Genomic DNA, 21,523 nt, shown 5'->3' on the forward strand with positions numbered 1-21,523 from the left:
CCTTCAGGAGTCCTCTTTTCTGGAATAAAGGTCTCTAAATGATTAGGTGTATCCTCTTCAACTGAGACCAGACAATGCAGTCGTCTGCTACATATCTGTTGTTTTCCTTAAACCAGAGTTTTTATGTTCTTTGATTGGTGTCCTGGCCTGCAGGACAGTCAACAGGATTCTTGGAATGACCTAAGAAGGTGATGGGGCAGAGACACAAAGAGATGGAGAGCAAGTCTGAACTCTGATCAAGCTGTCAAAATTTTTATGTTACACAAATCAATATAAGGGAAGCTCACAAGGTTTGGGAGGGGTAAGGGGGGAACAATCTCATGGGGCTGGCATCATTTCTTAGAAACAATTTCTCATAATTTCTGGGTAAGGCTAGTTATTGCTGCTGGAATTTTGGCATGATAAAGGGGGTCATGAGGAGGTGAAGTATAAAGGGGTTGCTATAGTAACCTATCCACAGATGAACTTCAAAAGGAGGGGTTTTTGAGATTTAAGTAGGAATGGTTCCTGGCATGGAGATCTAAGTGACAATGACTCCTGGTATCGAGGTCTCCTGGCATCGATATCTCAGTGGGGACGGCTCTTGGTATCAAGAGATCTTGGCATTGAGATCTAAGTGAGGATGGTTCCTGGCAGATTGGTGTCTTAGGCTTTGTGAACTCCCAGAAGACCAGGTGAGATGACACTGTTGTTCATCTGTTCACTGTTGTTCTTGATGGGGATGTCATCTATCTTAATTAGGGTTTCTATTGCTTTGAAGAGACACTATAACCAAGATAACTTTTATAAAAGACAACATTTCCTTTCATTACAGGTTGAGATATTCCATACATTATCATTAAGGCAGGAAGAATAATGCTGGAGGGATTGAGTGTTCTACATATTATTCACAAAGCAAACAGGAAAAGACAGCTTCCAGGAAGGTAGGAGGAGGGACACAATGCCCAACCCCAAAGTGACACACTTCTTCCAACAAGGGCACACCTATTCCAACAAGGCCACACCTCCTAAGAATGCCACTACCTCGGTCAAGAATACTCAAATCACTATATCACCCCCTTTATTTCCTTCAATTATTCTCCTAATTCTCCTATAGGTTTTCCCAACCTCAGTCCAATGCTTGTTGTGAGTATCTGCTGCATCTATATCAGTCAGCCTCTATTATAGCCTCTTGGAAGACAGGATGCTAGGCTCCTGTCTGCGAGCATAACACGATCAGTAATAGTATCAAGATTTGATGCCTGCCTGTGGGATGGAACACAAGTGATGCTGGTAACTTCTTGGTAGTTCCTTCAGTATGCTCCATTTTTATTCCTTAGACAAGAAGAATTCTATATCAAAAATTATGAAGCTGATTAGGTGTCTCCATCCCTTCACTAGATCTTGTCTATCTTCTCTGGTTGTCTCTTCAGATCCCATCTCACTGTTGGAAATTTTGACTAATAACACCCACAAATAGTTCTGGGAGTCTCCCTTATGCTAAGTTTCTGGTACTTTCTAAAGATTACCCTCACACCTCACCTCCATCAGCTGCATATTTCCATTCGTTCTTCTGACACTGTCTTCTGTTCTGTTTCCCCATGCCTTATATCACCCTTCTTTTCCCCACCCCATCCCCACTCCTACCCAGTTCCATCCCTCCCTCAGCATTAAATGATTATTTTGTTCCCCTTCTAAGTAACAATAAACATTCTCACCTGGGCCTTCCTTCTTCTTTAACTTCTTATGGTCTCTGAGTTGTATCATGGACATTCTTTACTTTCTGGCTAATATCCACTTATCAGTGAGTACATACCAGTCTTGTACTTTTGGTTCTGGGTTACTTCCTCAAGATGATATTTTCTAGTTCCATCCATTTGTCTGAGAATTTCATAATGCCCTCATTTCTAAAAGTTGATCAGTATCCCATTGTGAGATGCTTTGATGTGCTTGCAGACAGGAGCAAAGCATGGCTATCCTCTGAGAGGCTCTACCAGAATGTGACTGAGACAGATGTTGATATTTATACCCAAACGTTAGACTGATGTAAGAGACCCCTATGGATGAATTGGGTGATGATTAAAGAAACTGAAGGGGAGAGCTACCTCATAGGAAAACCAGCAGTCTCAACTAACTGGATACAAGGGAGTCCCAGAGATTGAGCCACCAACCAGACTGCATACAGGGGTGGATCTGAGGCCCCTGGAATATTGACCAAAGAGGAATGTTTCTGGTTGGGCCTTAATGATCTCCTATTATCACATGTTTGACAGTATTTTAGGCATGTATTTGGGGTATGCTTTTCTTTCTTTCTTTCTTTCTTTCTTTCTTTCTTTCTTTCTTTCTTTCTTTCTTTCTTTTCCTTCCTTCCTTTCCTGATCGTGTTATGCTTGCAGACAGGAGCCTAGCATCCTGTCTTCCAAGAGGCTGTAATAGAGGCTGACTGATATAGATGCAGGGATGGAATAATAGCGAGACTTCAGATCCCAGAGATGGGATCTGAAGAGACAACCAGAGAAGATAGACTGGATCTAGTGAAGGGATGGAATAATAGCGAGACTTGATGCTTCATGAAAAAAGGGAGTCCTGGTGTGGAAGGGAGCACCCTCTAAGAAACATGGGGAAGAAGGAAAGAAATGAGAAACTGTGGTAGGGGGGCCAGAAGGGGAAGAAACAAAGGCTGTATTGGAAAGAAAGAAAGAAAGAAAGAAAGAAAGAAAGAAAGAAAGAAAGAAAGAAAGAAAGAAAGAAAGAAAGAAAGAAAGAAAGAAAGAAGGAAAGAAAAGAAGAAAGAAAGAGAGAAAGGAAGGAAGGAAGGAAGGAAGGAAGGAAGGAAGGAAGGAAGGAAGGAAGAAAGGAAGGAAGAAAGAAAGGAAGGAAGAAAAAGGAAGGAAGGAACGATGGAAGAAGAAAGGAAGGAAGGAAAGAAGGAGGGAGGAAAGAAAGAAGGAAGGGAGGGAGGAAGGGAGGAAGAGAAAGAGGGGATGTGGGAGGGGGAGAGTGATGGAGGTAGAAAGTGAAGGAAGTACGATAAGAAGAAAGAAAGAAAAGAAAGGAAGGAAGACAGGAAAAAAGAAAGAAGAAAGAAAGAAAGAAAGAAAGAAAGAAAGAAAGAAAGAAAGAAAGAAAGAAAGAAAGAAAGAAAGAAAAGCATACCCCAAATATATGCCTAAAATACTGTCAAACATGTGATAATAGTATCAGCAACAGCAGTTCTTGAACAGATCACCAACTGCTCCATATATACTTCCTTTGATTTTCCAATTGTTTTCCTCTCTGATTTTTAATCACACAATAAAATGAGTAACCATAATGTAGTGTAATGTCAGTAAGATGTATAGATATTTCAGTGTCTAACAAAATAGATTTTTTAAACCAAAATTGGACAAATAAAAATGGGCACTTCATATGCAATAACATGAATCCATCAAAAGAATACTATAAAAATATGTACAGGTACAAAACACAATATAACTAGTTACTTAAAACAATATGAAGAGATTAAAAACTATAGATTAACTCCAGCTTAGTGACATATAAACCCCACACTCACCAATAGACATGTCATCCTAGAAAAAAGTAACAGAAAAGCATTACATAATAATAGAATATACAAAAGCAGATTATGTTACATCATAAAACAAATGACCTGACATCTGTAGAATATTTCACCCAAATACTAAAGAAAATGCATTCTTCTACGCAATTCATGGTCCTTTCTCCAAAATTGATTGCATAGTAATGTGTTACTGAAGAAATAAGCAAGTTTCAGCTGGGTGGTGGTGGTACATGCCTGTATTCTCAGCATTCTGTGAGGCAGAGGCAGTTGGATTTCTGAATTCCAGGCCAGCCTGGTCTACAGAATGAGTTCCAGGACAGCCAGAGCTATACACAGAAACCCTGTCTTGGGAAAAAAAAACAAATCCAAAAAACAAACAAACAAAAAAGTACATTTCAACAACCGAAAAATTGAAATAATACCCTACATTTTGTGTGAACAAAATAGATATAAACAATGATAGAATCCACATTAAGTATGCAAACCCCTGTTAATTAAACAATACATTGTCAAATGATGTATGTGTTACTGAAGAAATAAAAATAACTTATGGCTTAAAATTGGAGTCAAGGATGGAACCCATGCTGAACAAAATTGCCATAAAATTACAATAATAAACTAGAGTATTTCTGAAGTCTGTAGATTAGTACAAATTTATAACCAACAAAAGATATATGTATGCCATAGTCATTATAACTATTTAAATTCTAAGTCAGAAAAATAAAGTAACATAGTTATTAATATGTACTATTATTTTGACTATTCTTTCCATCTACTGTTTTGTTGGTTTCTAGTGTTGTTATTGTTGATTTCTCCAAAGCAAAGCATATAGCTTATCAGTTAAGTTATTATCTTGAGGTTCCTCAAAATTTTTGAAGAAGACATTCAGTGCTGTAAATTTTCATTTTAGGCATGTATTCATAGTATCCCATAGATTCAGGTGTGTTATATCTTCATTTCCAGTAAATTCTGGGATTTACTTTGATGCTAATGTTTATTGTTTAAATAGTAACGCATGAAAATTACTATTTTTTTTAACTAGGACTGCTTTTATTTTTGAAATTAAAATTTTGTAAAATTGAATTTAACTGAAATGAAAAAACTGAAAATTAATATGATCTTTTAATTTTGTAAATTACTTTTATAAAACAAACAAACTTATATGGGTAATTTCTTTTGGCCTGATTACTGTAACTCATACCCTACTTTTACAATAAAAATCCATGATGCACAGAAAAATCATGTACACATCTAAGCAGTGGAATCTTCTATTGGGCTGTGCATAGAAGGCTCTGGAACCACCTGCCTCTCTGATGCAAATGGTGGCCTGAAGACATCCTTCCCAGTTGCCATGGTATATATTCATTGTTGTGCAAATAATCACTGTTAAGTAAAAGATAATCATGCGAAAATCCACAGACCCTCAAAATAGAAAAATAACAAGGAGAGTTCAAGGGAATATGCATGCATAGATCTCCCTGAGGAGAAATAGGATAAATTTGACAAGTCGATTGGGGGTAAAGTAGAATGGAAACAGGAGAAATTAGGTGGATGCTATATTGAGGAAGATATTATTTGGGAGGTGACTGAAGGTGGGGCCCATTTCGGGGCAATATGGAAACATAATTCGGTAGAAATTCCATGGAATCTATGAAAGTGCTTCTAGGGAAAACACCTAGTAATGCCTGATACTGAGCTGAAACTTGCCATCTTCTGTAACCAGGCAAAGCATCCAGGGGTGAGACTAGACACCAACACAGACACAAAACCTTTGAACTACAATCTCTCCAGTCTCCAAGTTGTGCTGTAGTTATGGTGTTACAGAATGTTTGCTGAAGGTATGGTGTTACATAATTTTTGCGAAAGGCCAAAGAACGATTGATCCTGTGCTAGGAGCCTGAAACTCCCTGGATGGCCAGGAACCAGAAGATAGACAACCAAGAATGTGATGATAGAAACAAACATGACTAAAATAATTAAATTCAGTGAAATATTTGCTAATGATATTCTGCTATACTCAGATCTGGGTCCAACCTAATTGCTATCAGAAAAATGTCATCTAGGATATTATGGTATTAGATTCAGAAACACAAAGCAAACACTAGGAAGACCCCGGGGAACTCTGTAGAAAAGAGAAAGGATGATAGGAGCAAGAGAAATCAAGGACACCATGAGAACATGGCCCAGAGTTTATCCAAATTAGGGTTCCTAAATCTCATGGAGCCTGAAGTGACATTCATGGACCTGCATAAGACAAGGTATGAACTACAGCCTCTGCATATACATAAGGATTGTGGAGCTGGGTAGTATTGTTGGAATCCTAACAGTGATCTCATTGGAATTCTAACATTGAAAAAAAGGATGTCATTGTCTCTTTGGCCTGCTTTTGAACCATTTTCCTCCTACTGATCTGTTTCAGCCAGCAGGATATCAGGGTTTGTTTCCAGTCTTAACTGTAACTTGTTATCCTTTGTTTAGTTTATATCCATATTAAGTATTAATGTTTGTTTGTATCTTTGGTTTTTGTTTAATTGTTTGTTTATTTGTTTGTTTTAAGGGAAACAGATGAGCAGTGAATCTTGAGGAGAAAGAAGTTGGGGCTTCTGGGAAAAGTGTCAAGAGAAGAAAATGTTTGGCATGTAACATATGAGAAAAGAAGTTTTTAAATATAGAAAACTGGGCTTGTACCTTACCCCTTCTGCTCTCTCTGGATTCCTGTGACCAGGAGGTGAGCAGCACACTCCTGCCATGCATATTCTCCATAATATCCAATCTCACCTTTAACCCACAGGAATGGAGCCAAACTACCATGGACTGACACATTGAGATAAAATAAAGTTTCTTTCCTTTAAGTTGTTTCCTAAGATACATTGACATTGTGAAGAGACAACACACTAGCACAGTCCACACAAACTAATGATCTTCACAAAGTACACCTGAAGGTCTATGTTCATTCTGTAAACACAGGAAGCAATATTTGGAAGATCTATTCACACAAAGACTGATAAAAGTTATTTGTAGTTCTCAAACAACTTTTTTTTAACCTAAAGAGCTCCTGCCCCTGTTCTAACTCTGTGAGTCACACTGGTACTCAAGGCTGGGTATGGTAGCCCATACCATTGATACCAGCTCTCAGGAATAAGCAGGTAGAATTTTGTGAAATCAAAATCCTGTTTCTCGAGCAGTGATACTTAACTCAAAAATGAATACCAAGAACAAAATATGTTTTCAGCTAATTTAAAATAATGCATGTTGAAATTAGTTAGCATAGTGTTTTTATTGAAGAACAAAATATTCCCTCAACAAATATCAAACACTGTTACTTATTGTAAAAAAGAAAAACAAACTCAATATTCATGACACTAAATCACATTTAACATTAGTGTATTATAGTATAAGATGAGTTATCACACTCTCCACATTGGGAAAGTATATGAGAGGACAGTAGAGGAAGATGTGGCCTAGGAATAGTAAGCATAGGTCAGATATGTTGTTTAACAAGTCAAACCTCATGTTTATTTTAATTTTTTTGTTCTAGATTTTTATAGATTCATAAATCTCTCTCTCTGTCTCTCTCTCTGTCTCTCTCTGTCTCTGTCTCTGTCTCTCTCTCTCTCTCTCTATGTGTGTGTGTGTGTGTCAGAAGGCACAAGTATCACATGGAAATAGGTGGGAAACTAGGGACTGTAAGTATATAAGTTGGAGGAAAAGGTGGTTACAGAAAGATGAAAGAATGGAAAGAAGACTCTAAAAATATATGATACAATTTTATATTTCTATGAAAGTCAACATTATAGGTTTAAGTACATAAACTTAACCAGAAGTAGAAGTGGAGGGATATTTACAGGAGGCCGAAAGAGAGGAATACTTCTCAGAGCTGGGCAAAACAAAAGTCAAGTTCATTTCTATATCCTCCAGTGAGAATATAGCAGAGTCTTTTGATTTATCCCATAGAGACTCATAGCAAAATAAGATTACAATATAAGATAATGATTTTGTCATGTTCAATACTCCGAATTTAAGCATCAGAAGAAAAAAAGAGACTTTTTTCTTCACTTCACTTCATTTTTCCATAAAGGGCCTTCCAATTTAAAGGATCTATCATTGGGAAAGTGTATGAGAAGACAGATTATTTACACTTTTTTACCAGATTTTGCAACAGTTAGGCATAGCAGCTGCAGCCAGAAGGGGAAGTATATAAGTCTGGGGATGGGTGGTGCTGGCAGCTGGTTAGAATCTCAGAGGTTTCTGTATGAGGCTGAAGCACTGTGGGAGGATTACTTTGATACTGCAGACAGTAATAATCTGCAAGGTCTTCAGCCTGCACACTGTTGATAGTGAGAGTGAAATCTGTCCCAGATCCACTGCCTGTGAAGCGATCAGGGACCCCAGTGTACCGGTTGGATGCCCCATAGATAAGCAGTTTAGGAGACTGCCCTGGTTTCTGTTGAAACCAGTCTACATTATGATACACATTCTGACTGGCCTTGCAGTTTATGGTAACCCTGTCTCCTACTGATGCAGACATGGATTTGTGAGACTGGGTCATTACAATGTCTCCATCAACACCTGCAATCAGAAATAGATAATGATTATACATTTATACACACAAAGATGTGACACAAATCTTAGAATCCAAACAGTCTTTTCTAATGGAATTCTCTGCATACAATTGGCTTCCTATAGTAAATAATTATTTCATAACAAATCAATTAATTTTAAGGTGATATAATACATTTAAATGTTTCACCAGACAACCAGAGCAACAGGAATAAGATCTGAGTCTGTGACTCCATCTTGATGCCCATGATGGTCTGAGGCATTTCAGATCAGACTGCAAAGGCCTGGTTTATAAATCATGGGCAGCTGGGCTTGCCTCTAGGGACTTATGCAAAATAGTCATCATATAAGGAAGTAAATTACCTGTACACCACTTTGTGAGAGCATCCAGGTCAAATCAACAGCCAAAATTATTATCAAAAAGAGGAAGTAATCACTGTGAAGTAAGTCATCGTAGATGCTCAAGGACAAATTTAAAGCTCTGAAACCAAAAGTGTGTAGAAGCTCTCCTGACAGGCATCCATTAAAAATCAACATATGAGTTTTACAGAAATAACAGTACAACTACCTTTGATTCAATCCTGAAGAAAAAATAAATCCTTACAACAACAACAAAATAAACAGAGGAAGTGGAAAAGAAGAAAGGACAGAAAGACGTAAAGGGGTAAGAGGAGGGGAAACAAAGAAAAAGATGGAGAAGGGAAGGAATAATGAATTGAGGAGGTAAGAGAAATATGGAGGTCAGTCTCTGTAGCTGCTACCACTGCCAGCCTTTCTCAGAGAGAAGCTCAGGGCCCCCCTGGGTCAGCCTCTGCAATGGCACCGATGAAGCAAAGGGCTGTAGATAACAGAGCACACCTCCAGTTCTGTAGTGGAGACTCCATGGGAACAGCAAGCTCTGCCCCTGTACTGTGAATGTTTTCAACACTCTAAAGAGACAGCATTTAGAGTTCTTGGATAAATTGGCCTTGAGAGGATCAGGTGATAATCTAATTCAATCTCTAGGTTTTCTGAAGGCACATAGAGAACCATGAACAGTTTTACGAAGGAAGAGTTTGCCATATCCTTGATGAAGGCTTTACTGCTAAGGACATTTTGGACCAAAAGAATGAATGAAGTCTCTTCCTCTGATGATAAGGATGCTTTCTATTTTGCACACCTCAGAAACACTCTAAAGAATCATGTGAGGTAGCTAAAGCTCTTCCTGGTGCTACTCCCTTTTGCACAGTCAAGTGTAATGACAGCAGACCACAAAGAGTACCCAAGCTTCTACTGTCACAAAGTTTAAATTTGAAGGGATCACCAGTGTGATCATCCAAGCTCTTGACAAATACTTCATATCAGACTTTGTAATGAGAATCATAGCTGAGCTGGACAGATACCGTGATCAACTTTCACACATGCAGTCAACCACATTGCAAGAAAAACTGCATGGAATGAGCAGACAGACTCTGCTGATTAAGATGAGTCAAATGAGCAAAGCTTCATTATTAGGTGAATGATGGAGTGTATGGATTGTTTAACTGCATTCTTTATGATTATGCACATGTGAAGGCCTTGCTGCAGAAGAGACCCAAGCAGGATGAGAAGTATTATTCATCCAGCATCTGGGGCTCAATATGTGATGTCCTTGATCAGATCCTTAAGGTGTGTAACTTACCTTCCTGAAATGCATGTGGGTGATTGGATGCTGTTTAAGAACATGGATGCTCTACTGGGTAGTTTTGTGTGTCAACTTGACACAGGATGGAGTTGTCACAGAGAAATGAGCTTCAGTTGGGGAAGTGCCTCCATGAGATCCAGCTGTGGGGCATTTTCTCAATTAGTGATCAAGTGGGGAGGGCCCCTTGTGGGTGGTACCACGTTTGGGCTGGTGTTCTTGGGTTCTATAAGAGACCAGGCTGAGCAAGTCAGGGGAAGAAAGCCAGTAAGAAACATCCCTCCATGGCCTCTGCATCAGCTCCTGCTTCCTGACCTGCTTGAATTCCAGTCCTGACTTCCTTTAGTGATGAACTGCAATGTGGAAGTGTAAGCTCAATAAATCCGTTCCTCCCCAACTTGTTCTTGGTCATGATGTTTGTGCAGGAATAGAAACCCTGACTAAGACAGATGCATACACCATTGCTGCTGTTTCTATTTTCAATGGGTTCCAGAGGCCAAACATCACAGCCAATGTGGCGACTTATTGAGCAGATCCAGAGTCATGACTTCCCCCTAGAAGTGGAGGAATAGGATGATGGCTCTCTGCTCATGTTTTGTCCCCAGGAGAATGGGATGGACCATAACCCTGAAGCCTGTGCTTCTGCTAGTATTAATGGGTAGATGCAATTCTCGTAGCTCTTGTCAGCATGTTTAGCTTGAATTAAGGCATGGGGGGCATTTATCTTAATTACTACTAGTTTGGAATATCTTTTTAAGGGTAGTGTTGGCAGCATTGCTATATGGAAGGGGAGAAGATGGGTAGGTCCCACTTACTGTGTTCCTGTGGAGACTTTGAATATTTGTTTTATATGGATTTTATTCACTTTTCAGACATGATACTAATGTGTGCTCCTAATCTACTGAGCAAGCATTTGTAGCTTGTACATTGGCAGAATGTGCCAAAAGCTTAAGTTGTGACCCATTTGGAAAATAGAGTATCTTGAAATAATTGGGCAATGGGGAATGTATGCAAGTATCCCTTAAAGATGGCACAAACTTCTGCACAGGCTGACTGCTTTAACACTGCTGTGAATCTATCTGAGCACTTCAAGAGGAGACATATATGACATAAGTCTGTGCCCTCTATCTCTGTATAGCACCAGTCTGCTTAGTCAATTCCAAGTGTGTGCAGTTGACTCTGAACATTGGTGCACAGAGTCTTTTGATAGTGAATACCATCTGTCTATTTCCCTGTTGGCCTGGCTGCTTCCTAGGAAGGACATGTGAGTTTCCTTGAACCTTGCTGCAGAAAGCCTGTTTCCTCAGCCTTTGACTTCACCTTCATTACCACATAGTAACAGTTGAAAATATCATACAGCATTTGGCAGTCAAATTCCTGTAAAAATTTCAAGAACATGAGAGAGAGAGAGAGAGAGAGAGAGAGAGAGAGAGAGAGAGAGAGAGAGAGAGAGAGAGAGAGAGAGAGAGAGAGAAAGGGAGAGAGAAAGGGAGAGAAAGAGAGAGAGAGAGAAAGAGAGAAAGAGAGACAGAAACAGAGATAGAGAGAAAGAGAGAAAGGTGGAGAGGAGAGAGAAGGAATGAAGATGAAAATGAGAAATATTTTTAAAAGAAACCTTTGGGAATAGAGACTCAACTCAGTAATTAAGAATGCTTGCTTCTGTTATAAAAGACTCAGTGTTGATTCATTCCAAGCATTTACATGATGATTCTCAGCCATTTATATTTCCAGTTAAGCACACATGTAGTACACATATCTATAAACATATATACATGCATACACATACATACATACATACAACTTTCAAGTTGAGATGTGAGCTTCTACTTCAGCTACCAGGTCTTCCACCAGCTGCCTTCTTTCTCCTTTCAAACAGTCTAACACTTTGAAAATCCAAATGAACCTCTTCTGTTTTTTAATTGGATACTTTATTTATTTACATTTGAAATGTAATGACCTTTCCTGCATTCTCCACTGCAAACACTCTACCCAATCCTCCCTTAACCTGCTTATATGAGGATGCTCTGCCAATCACCTACCCACATCTACCTCACCTAGCATTCCTCTACACTGTGACATCAAGCCCTCAAAGGACCAAAGAACTCCCCTTCCATTGATATTCTATAAGGTCCCTTCAGCTCCTTCAATCCTTCCTGTGATTTCACCATTAGGTTCCTTGTGCTGTCTTTGATCATCCTCATCTGTATTAGACAGGATCTGGCAGAGCCTCTCAGGAGACAGCTTTATCTGGCTCCTGTTAGCAAGCACTTCTTGGATTCTGCAATAGTGTCTGGGTTGGTGTCTGCCTGTGGGATGGGTTCCCAGGTGGTGCTTTCTCTTCTTGGCTATTCCTACAATCTCTGCTCCAATCTTTGTCTCAGTGATTCTGTTAAACAGGAACAATTCTAGGTTAAAATTTTGGACATGAGTGGATGGCTCCATCCCTTAAACTGGGAGCCATGACTAAACTCTGGACCTCTGGATATGACTTCTACAGGTTCTTCCTCCACTTTGTGAGTTATTTCAGCTAACATCATCTCTGAGTGGTCCTGGTAGCCTCTTGCTTTCCTGGAATCTAGGACTTCTGTTGACTATGCCCAGTTCCCCACAACTCATTGTTACACACCTCCGTTCAATTCCTGATTCTGTACATCTTCATCTCTTTCCATAACTGAATCTGCCTTTCTTTACAAACTCACCCACTTCTCTTCCTCCAAAGTCCCTCCCACCCTCTACTTCTCTTGATTATTTTGTCCCCCGTTATAAGTAGGATATTTGGTCTTCTTTCTCTTGAGTTCCATGTGTTCCATGAGTTGTATTCTGGAAAGTCCACACACTTTGTCTATTGTTCATTTGTCAGTGAGTTCACACCATGTGTAATCATTTGTGATTGGGTTACCTCACTCAGGCTGATATTTTCTAGTTCGATCTATTTGCTTAAGAATTTCATGAATTCATTGTTTTAATATCTAAGTATTTAATTTCATTGTGTAAATGTGTCACATTTTCTGTATCCATTCCTCTGTTGAAGGACATCCGAGTTATTTCTAGCTTCAGGATATTATAACTATGGATGCTATGAACATAGGGAAGCATGTGTCTTTATTACATGCTGAGGAATCTTCTGGGTATAAGCCTAGGAGTGGTATAACTGGGTCCTCAGGAAATACTATGTGTCCAATTTTCTGAGGAACTGCCAGACTGATTTCCAGAGTGAGTAAACCAGCTTGCAATCCAAACAACTATGAAGAAGTGTTAACACTTTCTCTACATCCTTGCCAGCATCTGCTGTTACCTGATTCTTTGATCTTAGACATTTTGATTGTTGTGAGGTAGAACCTCTAGAATACACCTTCATCTCTAAAGTCTAATTATGTTGAGCATTTCTTTAGGTGTTTTAAGGTTCCTCAGTTGAGAATTTCCTCTTTAGTGCTGTTCCAAAATTTTTAACAGAGTTATGTTTCCCTGGAGTCTATATTCTTGAAGAGTTTGTACATATTGGATATTAGTACTCTATGAGATTTAGGATTAGTAAGTATCTTTTTCCAATTTCTTGGTTACTGTTTTGACCTATTGAAAGTGTCCTTTCCCTAACAGAAACTTTGCAGTTTTATGAAGTTCCATTATCAATTATATATCATAGAGTATAAGCCATTGGTATTTGGTTCAGGAAATTTCCCCCTGTGTCCATGTATTGGAGCACCTTCCCTCGCATTTTCTTGTACTAGTTTCAGTGTATCTGGATTTATTTGGAAGTTCTGGAATCACTTGGACTTGAGCTTGTACAAGAAGATAAGAGTGGAGTGATTTGCATTTTCCACATGCTGACCACCAGTTCAAAAAGCACCATTTGTCGAAAAGTCTTTCTTTGTTCCATGGATTATTTTAGCTCCTTTGTCAAAGATCAAGTGACCATATGTGTATGGGTTTATTTCTGAGTCTTCAGTTCTATTCCATTGATCTTCCTGTCTCTGTAACAATACAATGCAGTTTTATCACTAATACAGCCTGAGGTCAGGGATGGTGATTTCCCCAGAAGCTCTTTTACTCTTAAGAATAGTTTTACATATTCTGTGTTTTTTGTTACACAGCCACCAAATTCAGACACTATTGTGTATTCCAAGAAGTGCATGCTGATAGGATCCTGAAAAGTGGATATTAGCCCAAAACCTTGGAATACCCAAGATAAAATTTGCAGACCACATGCAGTTCAAGAAGAAAGACCAACGTGTGGATGTTTCAGCCCTTCTCAGAAGGACTGAAGGGGAAACAAAGTTGTTATGGGAGCAAATCTGGAGGCAAAGTACTGAGCAGAGACCCAGGAAAAGGATATCCAGAGACTGCTCTACCTAGAGATTCATTTCATATACAGACACCAAACCCAGATGCCAATTTTTGCTTGTTTAAAGGAGCTTGATATAGCTGTTTCCTGAGAGGCTCTGCCAAATACAGAGCTTGGTGATAGTAGCCAATCATAGGACTGAGCACATGGTCCACAATGGAGGATTTAAAGAAAGAACTGAAGGAGCTGAAGGGGTTTGCAGCCCATAGGAAGAACAAAAATATCAGGCCACCATAGCAACCCCATAGAGCTCAGGGACTAAACCTCCCATCAAAGGGTACAGATGGAGGGACCCATGGCTCAAGCAGCATATGTATTACAGGATGACCTTGTGGCACATCAGTGCAAAGGGGGACCCTTGGTACTGGGAAGCTTAATGCCCAAGTGTATGGGAATGCCAGGGCAGAGAAGCAGGAGTATGTGGGTGGGTAGGAGAGCACCCTCATAGAAGCAGGAGTAGGGAGGATATGATAGGGGTTTTCAGGAGGGAAAACCCAGAAAGGGGGTAACATTTGAAATATAAATAAATAAAATATAGAAAAAAAACATAAAAATATTTCAGAGGGATGTGTAGCCTCAGAAACAAGGGCAGAAAAACAAAAAAGCAAAAAGCATATGTTCTCTCTTTTGTGTTCTGTTCTTATTTCCTGTATGCAAGCTTAATATTACCAGTTACAATATAAAGGTTTGATGGATACCTGTGGGATGAATCACAAGTAAGTTTGGTCATTGGTTGATCATTCCTTCAGTCTGCTGCATTTTTGTTCCTGAATTTTTGAGATAAGAACAATTCTTCTTTGTGTGTGTGTGTGATTTCTTTTTATTTTTTTAATACTTTTATTTTCTATATTCTTTGTTTACATTTCAAATGATTTCCCCTTTCCCGGATCCCCCCTCCCCATATGTCCCATAAACCTTCTTTTCTCCATCCCTTCTCCAATCACCTCCCTCCTTTTTCTCTGTCCTTATATTCCCTTCCAATGCTAGATCAATACTTTCCAGGATCAGGACTCTCCCCACACTTCTTCATGGGAGTCATTTGTTATGCAATTTGTGCCTTGGGTATTCAAGGCTTCTGGGCTAATTAATATCCACTTATCAGAGATTGCATTCCATGTGTATTCTTTTGTGATACACATGGTATGATACAAAAGGATGATATTTTCCAGATCAAGCCATGTGCCTAAAAAATTTGTGAATTCATTGTTTCTAATTGCTGAATAGTATTCCATTTTGTAAATATACCACATTTTCTGTATCCATTCCTCCTTTGAGGGGCATCTGGGTTCTTTCCAGCTTCTGGCTATTATAAATAAGGCTGTTATGAACATAATGGAGCATGTGTCTATTTGCATGCTGGGGAATCCTTTGGGTATATGCCCAGGAGAGTTATAGCAGGGTCTTCTGGAAGTCTCATGCCCAGTTTTCTGAAGAACCTCTAGACTGATTTCCACAGTGGTTGTACCATCTTGCAGACTCACCAGCAATTGAGGAGTGTTCCTCTTTCTCCACATCCTCGACAACATCTGCTGTCTCCTGAGTTTTTGTCCTTAGCCATTCTGAATGCTGTAAGGTGAAATCTCAGGGTTGTTTTGATCTGCATTTCCCTAATGACGAATGATGTTGAGCACTTCTTAAGGTGCCTCTCATCACCGAATTTCTTCAGGTGAAAATTTTTGTTTAGATCTGTACCCCATTTTTTAATAGGGTTATTTGGTTCCCTGGGGTCTAACTTCTTGAGTTCTTTGTATATATTTGATATTAGCCCTCTATCAGATGTAAGGTTGGTGACTATCCTTTCCCAATTTGATGGTTGCTGTTTTCTCCTTTTAACAGTGTCCTTTGCCTTAAAGAAACTTTGTAATTTTATGAGGTCCCATTTGTCAATTATTGATCTTAAAGCATAAGCTATTAGTGATCTGTTCAGTAACTTTTCCCCTGTGTCCATGTTCTCAAGGGTCTTCCCCAGTTTCTTTTCTATTAGTTTCAGTGTGTCTGGTTTTACATGGAGGTCCTTGATCCACTTGGAGTGAAGTTTAGTACATGGAGATAAGAATGGATCAATTCGCATTCTTCTGCATGCTGACCTCCAATTGAACCAGCAGCCATTTGTTGAAAAGTCTGTCTTTTTTCCACTGGATGTTTTTGGCTCCTTTGTCAAAGATCAAGTGACCATAGGTGTGTGGATTCATTTCTGGAGCTTCAATTCTATTCCGTTGCTCCACTTGTCTACCACTGTGCAAATACCATGCTATTTTTTAACACTATTGCTCTGCAGTATTGCTTGAAGTCAGGGATACTGATTCCCCAAGAATTTCTTTTGTTGTTGAGAATAGTTTTAGCTATCCTGGGTTTCTTGTTATTACAGGTGAATTTGAGAATTGCTTTTTCTAATTCTGTGAAGAACTGTGTTGGGATTTTGATGGGGATTGCATTGAATCTGTAGATCCCTTTTGGCAAGATGGCCATTTTAACTATATTAATCCTGCCAATCCACAAGCATGGCAGATTTTTCCATTTTCTGAGGTCTTCCTTAATTTCCTTCTTCAGAGAGCTGAAGTTCTTGTCATATAGATCTTTCACTTGTTTGGTTAGAGTCACACCAAGATACTTTATATTGTTTGTGGCTATTTTGAAGGGTGTCATTTCCCTAACTTCTTTCTCAGCCTGCTTATCCTTTGAGTATAGGAAGGCAACTGATTTGCTTGAGTTCATTTTATAACCAGGCACTCTGCTGTAGGAGTTCTCTGGTGGAGGTTTTTGGGTCACCTAAGTAGACTATCATGTCATCTGCAAATAGTGATAATTTGACTTCTTCCTTTCCAATTTGTATTCCCTTGACCTCCTTATGTTGTCTAATTGCTCTAGCTAGAACTTCAAGTACTATATTGAAAAGATATGGAGAGAGAGGACAGCCTTGTCTAGTCCCTGATTTTAGTGGGATTGCTTCAAGTTTCTCTACATTTAGTTTGACGTTGGCTACCGTTTTGCTGTATATTGCTTTAACGGTGTTTAGGTATGGGCCTTGAATTTCTGTTCTTTCCAATACTTTTAGCATGAAAGGATGCTGGATTTTGTCAAATTATTTTTTCTGCATCTAATGAGATGATCATATGTTTTTTTTTTTCTTTCAGTTTCTTTATGTAGTGGATAGCATTGATGGATTTCTTTATATTGAACCACCCCTGCATCCCTGGGATGAAGCCTACTTGATCATGGTGGATGATTGTTTTGATGTGTTCTTGGATTCGGTTGGCAAGAATTTTATTAAGTATTTTTGCATTAATATTCATAAGAGAATTGGCCTGAAGTTCTCTTTCTTTGTTGGGTCTTTGTGTGTATTTGGTATCAGCGTAATTGTGGCTTCATAGAATGCGTTGAGTAGAGTTCCTTCTGTTTCTATTTTGTTGAATAGTTTGAAGAGTATTGGTGTTAGGTCTTCTATGAAGGTCTGATAGAACTCTGCACTGAAGCCATCTGGTCCCGTGCTTTTTTCGTTGGGAGGCTTTCTATGACCCTTTTTATTTCTTCAGGTGTTACGGGACTGTTTAGTTGATTTATTTGATCTTGATTTAGTTTTGGTGTCATATATCTGTCTAGGAAACTGGCCATTTTCCTCAGGGCTATGAGTTTTCCTCTTAGCACTGCTTTCATTGTGTCCCTTAGATTTGGCTATGTTGTGTCTTCATTTTCATTAAGTTCTAAAAAGTCTTTAATTTCTTTCTTCACCAAGGTATCATTGAGTAGAATATTGTTCAGTTTCCAAGTGTATGTGGGTTTTCTGTTGTTTTTGTTGCTATTGAAGACCACTTTTACTCCATAGTGATCTGATAGGAGGCATGGGATTAGTTCGATCTTCTTATATTTGTTGAGGTCTGTCTTGTGACCAGTTGTGGTCGATTTTGGAGAAGGTACCATGAGGTGCTGAGAAAAAGGTATATTCTTTTGCTGTAGGATAGAATGTTATATATATATATATATATAATATATATATATATATATATATATATATCTGTTAAATCTAATTAGTCCAAAACTTCAATTAGTTTCATTGTGTCCCTGTTTAGTTTCTGTTTTCCTGATCGGTCCATTGAGGAAAGTGCAGTGTTGAAGTCACCCACAATTATTGCGTTAGGTGCAATGTGTGCTTTGAGCTTTAATAAAGTTTCTTTAATGAATGAGGGTGCACTTGCATTTGGAGCATAGATGTTCAGGATTGAGAATTCTTCTTGTTGTATTTTTCCTTTGACTAGCAAGAAGAGTCCCTCAGAGTCTCTTTTGATGACTCTGGGTTGAAAGTCAATTTTATCTGATATTAAAATGGCTGCTCCAGCTTGTTTCCTGAGACCATTTGCTTGTAAAATTGTCTTCCAGCCTTTTACTCTAAGGTAGTGTTTGTCTTTGACCCTAAGGTTTGTTTCCTGTATGCAGCAAAATGCAGGGTCCTGTTTACATATCCAGTTGGTTAGTCTATGTCTTTTTTTTTTTTTTTTTTGGCTATTCGATATATTTTTTATTTACATTTCAAATGATTTCCTCTTTTCTAGCCCCCTACTCCCCAAAAGTCCCGTACACCCCCTTCTCTCCCTCTGTCCTCCCACCCACCCCTTCCCACTTCCCAGTTCTGGTTTTGCCGAATACTGCTTCACTGAGTCTTTCCAGAACAAGGGGCCACTCCTCCTCTCTTCTTGTACCTCATTTGTTGTGTGGATTATGTTTTGGGCATTCCAGTTTTCTAGGTTAATATCCACTTATTAGTGAGTGCATACCATGACTCACATTTTGAGTCTGAGTTACATCACTTAGTTTGATGTTCTCTAGCTCCATCCATTTATCTAAGAATTTCTTGAATTCATTGTTTCTAATGGCTGAATGGTACTCCATTGTGTAGATATACCACAGTTTTTGCATCCACTTTTCTGTTGAGGGATACCTGGGTTCTTTCCAGCATCTGGCAATGATAAATAGGGCTGCTAGGAACATAGTAGAGCCTATATCCTTATTACATGTTGGGGAATCCTCTGGGAATATACCCAAGAGTGGTATAGCAGGATCTTCTGGAAGTGAGGTACCCAGTTTTCGGAGGAACCGCCAGACTGATATCCAGAGTGGTTGTAACAATTTGCAACCCCACCCGCAATGTAGGAGAGTTCCTCTTTCTCCACACCCTCTCTAACACATGCTGTCTCCTGAATTTTTAATCTTAGCCATTCTGACTGGTGTAAGGTGAATTATCAGGGTTGTTTTGATTTGCATTTCCCTAATGACTAATGAAGTTGAGCATTTTTTAAGATGCTTCTCCGCCATCTGAAGTTCTTCAGGTGAGAATTCTTTGTTTAACTCTGAACCCCCTTTTTAATAGGGTTGTTTGGTTTTCTGGAGTCTAACTTCTCGGGTTCTTTATATATATCGGAAATGAGCCCTCTATCTGATGAAGGATTGGTGAAGATCTTTTCCCAATTTGTTGGTTGCCGATTTCTCCTCTTGATGGTGTCCTTTGCCTTACAGAAACTTTGTAATTTTATGAGGTCCCATTTGTCAATTCTTGGTCTTAGGGCAAACGCTATTGGTGTTCTGTTCAGAAACTTTCTCCCTGTACCTATGTCCTCAAGGGTCTTCCCCAGTTTCTTTTCTATTAGCTTCAGAGTGTCTGGCTTTATGAGGAGTTCCTTGATCCATTTGGCTTTGAGCTTAGAACAAGGAGACAAGGATAGATCAATTCGCATTCTTCTGCAAGCTAACCTCCAGTTGAACCAGCACCATTTGTTGAAAAGGCTATCTTTTTTCCATTGGATGTTTTCAGCCTCTTTGTCGAGGATCAAGTGGCCATAGGTGTGTTGGTTCATTTCTGGATCTTCAATCCTGCTCCATTGATCCTCCTGCCTGTCACTGTATCAATCCATGAAGTTTTTAACATTATTGCTCTGTAGAATTGCTTGAGGTCAGGGATACTGATTCCCCCAGATTTTCTTTTGTTGCTGAGAATAGTTTTAGCTATCCTGGGTTTTTTGTTGTTCCAGATGAATTTGATAATTGCTCTTTCTAACTCTGTGAAGAATTGAGTTGGGATTTTGATGGGTATTGCATTGAATCTGTATATTGCTTTTGGCAAAATGGCCATTTTAACTATATTGATTCTACCGATCCATGAGCATGGGATGTTTTCCCATTTTTTGAGGTCTTCTTCCATTTCCTTTTTCAGAGTCTCGAAGTTCTTGTCATACAGTTCTTTCACATGTTTGGTAAGAGTCACCCCAAGATACTTTATACTGTTTGTGGCTATTGTGAAGGGGGTCATTTCCCTAATTTCTTTCTCAACCTGCTTATCCTTTGAGTATAGGAAGGCCACTGATTTGCTTGAGTTGATTTTATAACATTCCACTTTGCTGAAGTTGTTTATCAGTTGTAAGAGTTATCCAGTGGAGTTTTTTGGGTCACTTAGGTAGACTATCATGTCATCTGCAAATAATGATAGTTTGACTTCTTCCTTTCCAATTTGTATCCCTTTAACCTCCTTATGTTGTCGAATTTCCCGAGCTAGTACCTCAAGTACGATATTGAAAAGATAAGGAGAAAGGGGGCAGCCTTGTCTGGTCCCTGATTTCAGTGGGATTGCTTCAAGTTTCTCTCCATTTAGTTTGATGCTGGCTACCGGTTTGCTGTATATTGCTTTTACTATGTTTAGATATGGGCCTTGAATTCCTGTTCTTTCCAAGACTTTAAGCATGAAAGGATGCTGAATTTTGTCAAATGCTTTTTCAGCATCCAATGAAATGACCATGTGGTTTTTTTCTTTGAGTTTGTTTTTGTAGTGGATTGCATTGATGGATTTCCGTGTATTGAACCAACCCTGCATTCCCGGGATAAAGCCTACTTGATCATGGTGGATGATCGTTTTGATGTGTTCTTGGATTCGGTTGGCAAGAATTTTATTGAGTATTTTTGCATCGATGTTCATAAGGGAAATTGGTCTGAGGCTATCTTTCTTTGTTAGATCTTTGTGTGGTTTTGGTATCAGTGTAATTGTGGCTTCGTAGAAGGAATTGGGTAGTGTTCCTTCTGTTTCTATTTTGTGGAATAGTTTGAAGAGTATTGGTGTTAACTCTTCTTTGAAGGTCTGATAGAATTCTGCACTGAAACCATCCAGTCCTGTGCTTTTTTTGATTGGAAGACTTTCTATGACTCCTATTTCTTTAGGCGTTATGGGACTGTTTAGATGATCTATTTGGTCCTGATTTAATTTTGGTATTTGGTATCTGTCAAGGAAATTGTCCATTTCCTCCAGATTCTCCAGTTGTGTTGAGTACAGGCTCTTGTAGTAGGATCTGATGATTTTTTGGATTTCCTCAGTTTCCGTTGTTATATCTCCCTTTTCATTTCTAAGTTTGTTAATTTGGGTACTTTCTCTGTGCCCTTTGGTCAG

The 21,523-nt window shown here is 39.0% G+C and overlaps 1 gene segment (V, D, J or C); it reads right to left on the minus strand.

Moving 5' to 3' along the window:
- Nucleotides 1-7,700: 7,700 nt before the first annotated feature.
- LOC127677998 (Ig kappa chain V-V region MOPC 21-like) overlaps nt 7,701-21,523 on the minus strand; it is a 31,458-nt gene continuing 17,635 nt past the window's right edge. Inside the window, 1 exon segment of the V gene segment in view lies at nt 7,701-8,107. Within this exon segment, the coding sequence occupies nt 7,701-8,107 (407 nt within the window).

Source organism: Apodemus sylvaticus, chromosome 2, assembly GCF_947179515.1.
Source record: "Apodemus sylvaticus chromosome 2, mApoSyl1.1, whole genome shotgun sequence".
NCBI lineage: Eukaryota > Metazoa > Chordata > Mammalia > Rodentia > Muridae > Apodemus > Apodemus sylvaticus.